Source organism: Echinops telfairi, unplaced genomic scaffold, assembly GCF_000313985.2.
Source record: "Echinops telfairi isolate 266 unplaced genomic scaffold, ASM31398v2 ScPeMD7_7475;HRSCAF=8513, whole genome shotgun sequence".
NCBI lineage: Eukaryota > Metazoa > Chordata > Mammalia > Afrosoricida > Tenrecidae > Echinops > Echinops telfairi.
The window spans coordinates 234,914-239,373 of record NW_022111379.1 but is presented as its reverse complement, the minus strand read 5'-3'; the positions used below and the strand labels follow the sequence as shown (position 1 = coordinate 239,373).

The 4,460-nt window shown below is 48.0% G+C and overlaps 1 protein-coding gene across 2 annotated transcripts in view; it reads left to right on the top strand.

The window, feature by feature from the left end:
• The window catches only part of SPG21 (SPG21 abhydrolase domain containing, maspardin), a 21,727-nt gene that overhangs the window by 16,297 nt on the left and 970 nt on the right, over window positions 1-4,460 (top strand). For both annotated transcript variants that reach the window (XM_004711922.2, XM_045285834.1), the window contains exons 5-7: window positions 1,933-2,041; window positions 2,584-2,691; window positions 3,328-3,468. In XM_004711922.2, coding sequence (XP_004711979.1) covers window positions 1,933-2,041; window positions 2,584-2,691; window positions 3,328-3,468 — 358 coding nt within the window. The remainder of the gene's footprint in view (window positions 1-1,932; window positions 2,042-2,583; window positions 2,692-3,327; window positions 3,469-4,460) is intronic.

The window sequence follows — 4,460 nt, the reverse complement described above, 5'->3', positions numbered from 1 at the left end:
ATGAAAGAGAGAGTGAGAGTAAGAGGAGAGTCAGATGAGACAGGGAGAGGAGAGTGATACGAGAAGGGAGGAGAAAGAGAGGGAGATGAGAAACAGAGTGAGAGGAGAGGGGAACAGAGTCAGATGAGAAAGAGGGTGAGAGGGAAGGAGAATCAGATGAGGGGAGGAGAGGAGAAAGAGAGAGTGAGAATAAGAGGAGAGGAGTGTGAGATGAGAAAGAGAGAGTAAGAGTGGAGAGGGGTGGAGAGTGAAATGAGAAAGAGTTAGAGTGAGATGAGGAGAGGGGAGGGGAAAGGGGGGAGAGTGAGAGGAGAGGAGTGACGGGAGGAGGGGGAGAAGAGTAACACGAGAGAGGGAGAGCAGAGGAGAGGAGAAAGAGTGGGAGATGAAAAAGAGAGAGGGAGAGGAGGGGAGAGGGGAAGAGTCAGATGAGAAAGAAAGTGAGAGGAGAGGACAGGAGAGAGAGATGAGAGTGAGAGGAGAGGGGTGGAGAGTCAGAGGAGAAAGAGAGAGTGAGAGGGAGAGGAGAGAGAGGAGAGGGGAGCGGAGGAGAGGGAGCAGAGAGGAGAGGGATGACAAAGAGAGAGTGAGGGAGGGAGAGGGAAAGGGAGAAGGAGAGGTAGAGCAGAGTGAGAGGAGAGGAGTGGAAAAACTTACCTGAGAGGTCACGGACTGGCCCTTACCAAAGAGGGTCAATTTCCAGCGAGGCTTTTCCACTAAAAATACACATCAAAAGGCATGCTACAGCTTTTAAAAAACAATTATCTTTGTTAATGTGGAGAATATACACAGTAGGCTATATGCCAATTCAGAAGATTCTGCACGTACAATAGTCAGCGACATTGATGAGGCTCTTCAAGTTGTACAGCCATTTTTGCATCCCTTTCCAAATTGTTCTCTCCTGTAAGTTCACTGCCTCTTAAGTTTCTCCTCTGTTCTTTCAAGTTGCTGTTGTCAATTGGATCCCAGATAGCTAATTCTTTCATTCAGAGGGCACTATGCTCAAAAACCCTCTTTACTAGTTAAGTGCTTGGCTGCAAGGGTGTTGATGTGAACCTACAAGCCACTCCCAGGGAGAAGGGTGTGGCAGTCGCTCTGTAAATAAAATTACAGTCATGTAACTCTATCAGGCAGTTCTGCTTGGTCCTATAGGATCCTCTCCACAAGTTGGAATTGGCTCAGTGGAGATTCAGATAAATTTTGCTTGCCTTACATAATGGTTCACAGCATTTGAAAATAATAGAATATCCATTATTTGTTTTTGCTCAGTTGAATCTAATAATAGCGAACTTAAGGAGATAAACTCTCATTTTATTATTGTGAAGTCTCTTTTGAAGTATTACCTTAAGCAAATGTAATTTCAGATTTATCTTGGGGCAGGGGGGCAACAATTCAAAATGGCGAATGAGGAGGCTGGCTGGGAATGGGTGCCCAGGTCGAAGCACATAGTGGGGTCCCTGAAGTGTGCGTGTTGGAGCTCGGGAGCTGGTGTGTGTCCGCTGCGCTCGTGCCCAACAGCAGCACCAACAATACATTAAGGAGAGGGACCAGGGAAAGAAGATAGGCATGCCAACACCCACCGCATGCATGTTCCAAGACCTCAAGTAGAAACGTGGTCTGGCAGAGGAAGGGCTATTTCCCCTAAGTGCTCAGCTTTCCTGAGGAAACCGACTCCCCTCTGGGAATAAGGCAAATTTCAAATGGAAAATCTTGGACTCATCAGACAGTCCACCTTGGTAAAGGTATTTTGAAATGCCGGTACGAATTATTACACATTCTCAAGTAAAAGTGTGATCATATGACATCAAAGTTCTCCTTTAGGAATTCGAAAAATGGCCTAGAAACTCAATGGTGGTGGTCAGCGAGGTCTCAGCAGTGGCCGTTGACCCGTACTGGTCTGCAGAGGCGACTGACTCCCTCTTTGTTTTACAGCTTTTGGCTGATGCCAGCGTTCATGCTGAAAAAAATAGTCCTGGGAAACTTTTCCTCGGGCCTGGTCGACCCGGTGATGGCTGATGCCATTGACTTCATGGTGGACAGGGTAAGGATCGGGCCCTGGGTGGACCCCTCGTGTGGACAGTATGCACATGCACTTGCTTCCCGAGGGGTGACTATTTCACTTAATGTACATTAGAAGTATTTGCCGAGCTGGCACTCCTGGGCAGGGGCTCTCCAAGTCCGTTTCCCTCCAGCCTTCACCCCTAGTCCCAGGTGGGTCTGTGACCCAGACCTGGAGGCCCGTGTTAAAGAACAGCTGGGCTAGGTGGTTTGTGAGGTATCTTCCAGCACTAAGGTTTTTTGGATGCTTATCTGTCACCTTTGAGCGGTAGGAATTGGCTTGCTGTCCACAGGCTCCAGGTTGAGGGCCATGAAGTTCAGGATCCATTTGTGGAACCTTACCCAGGTGCCCTCAGTGGGGAAAATGCTGCCTCCTGAGAAAACCAGATCATGGTCCTTAAGCCCCACTGTGTCCACATCACAGGTCACATCCCCTTCTACAAGTACAGCTGGTATCTGTGGACTTAAGGTAAAATATGAAAAACAAAGGGAGTCTTAAAACTTCACCTGTGTTTCTTTCTGTAGCTGGAAAGTTTGGGTCAGAGTGAACTGGCTTCAAGATTGACCCTGAATTGCCAGAATTCTTACGTGGAACCTCATAAAATTCGGGATATCCCTGTAACCATTATGGATGTAAGTCTCCCTTTTCATCAAAATAGATCCTGTGCCTTTTAAAGGGTGTGTGTCAACATTGTCCTTGTGAGGATTTTCTCATTGTCAATATGCCTCTTCCAGTGGCTTACTTATCTTAGTTCCCCTCACCCCCACCCCCGTTCCCTCCTGCGGTCTCATTTGTAGGGGAGCCTAGGTTTTCTGGGCAGGAAATGTAAACAGAGTGGCGATCCTTCCCCGCCCTGGAGTACTTAGGGCAGGATACTTCCCTCCAGCTAGTACACGTCTGTGTAGCCAGCTGACGGTGCCACCTGAAGGCAGAGACTGGAGAATCCGTCTACTCATTAGCCCCCAAAGAATGCTTTTTAAGTGTAGCATTTTCCGTTTCTTTTTAAATCTTATTTTGTTGTTGAGAATTTCTGATAGCTTTTGGAAAAAAGCTTGTCTCTGCGTGAAACCTAACTGCATGGACACTGGCAGTGCCACCCCATGAGCAGCGTGCTGGAGAAGACTCACGCGAGCAGACCTGGCTGTTTCAGCCTGTGTCTCCCACCCAAGTACTAACCAGACCTGCCCCTGCTTAGCCTCCGAGGTCCGGCGAGATCAGGCTTGTTCAGGGTGGTGTGGCCATAGACTCTGCCTGTGTTTCTTTCAAAGGTGTTTGACCAGAGTGCACTTTCGACCGAAGCTAAAGAAGAAATGTACAAACTCTATCCCAATGCACGGAGAGCTCACCTTAAAACGGGAGGCAATTTCCCCTACCTGTGCCGGAGTGCAGAGGTGAACCTTTATGTACAGGTAAGTCCAAGCTCCACAGCAAAATGACAACTGGGAATAAAATGATGGTGGAATACCCACTGTCCAGAGCTGTAAATCTTGAATGAGAGCAGGCAGCCTCAGCTTTCTCCTGCAAAGCAACTGGTGGGTTTGAACTGCTGACCTTACTCATGGGTAATCCACTATGTCCCAGGGCTCCTTAGGGTAGATTAAGAAAACACTAATTCTCTGGGATGGAGGTGTTAACATGAGAAAGTGGTTTACATGTATGATTCACACAGGTGGTTACCATCCCTTCTCTATGGACAGTGGGCCCACAGCCACACAGTGAGGTGGCCACTTGGTAAAAAATGGCCATGCCCCTGGATACAATGAAATCAATCAAAGGTGGAGACCTAACTGAGACGGGGCTGGTTTGAGTGCCATGAAGCTGTGCCCTGACCTAATATTAATGTATTAAAAAACCACCAACACCTCAAACCATGCCTCCCCGTCGTCTACCCAAGTCAGTATTGGAAACAGCAGTGAGACGTGTTTGCGCTGGCATGCTTCAAGAATTGTCACGAACCCTCAGAAATAGTGGTGCCCTTTGGTGCACTGGAAATGTATCTTACAGAAAGGATCTTAACAGAAAAAACATGTGCCCCGGGGGGTTAGTCAGGGTGGCAGGAGCTGGAAGGTGGTCTGACTTAGTACAGTGGTGAAGGCTGCATGTGTCCATTTGGGGGGTTGGGAAAGCAAGTGTCCTGGGTGATACAGATGCTTAACTGCTGACAGCTAACCCAGGGGTGTGTTGGAAGAAAGTCCTGGTGATCTCACCAAAGATAACAGCCTGGAAAACCCTGTGGCATGCACTTCACTCTGTACTTACCAGCTCGCTCCCAGGCAGAGCCACCCCCACCAGCAGCGAAGGGTTTTGTAGGAACCTGGAGAGGAGTGAGTAACAACAAGCTAAAGTTATGATTTTTCAGAATTCTGACTTTTGTTTTCTCCGTTCTATAATTAATATGTAT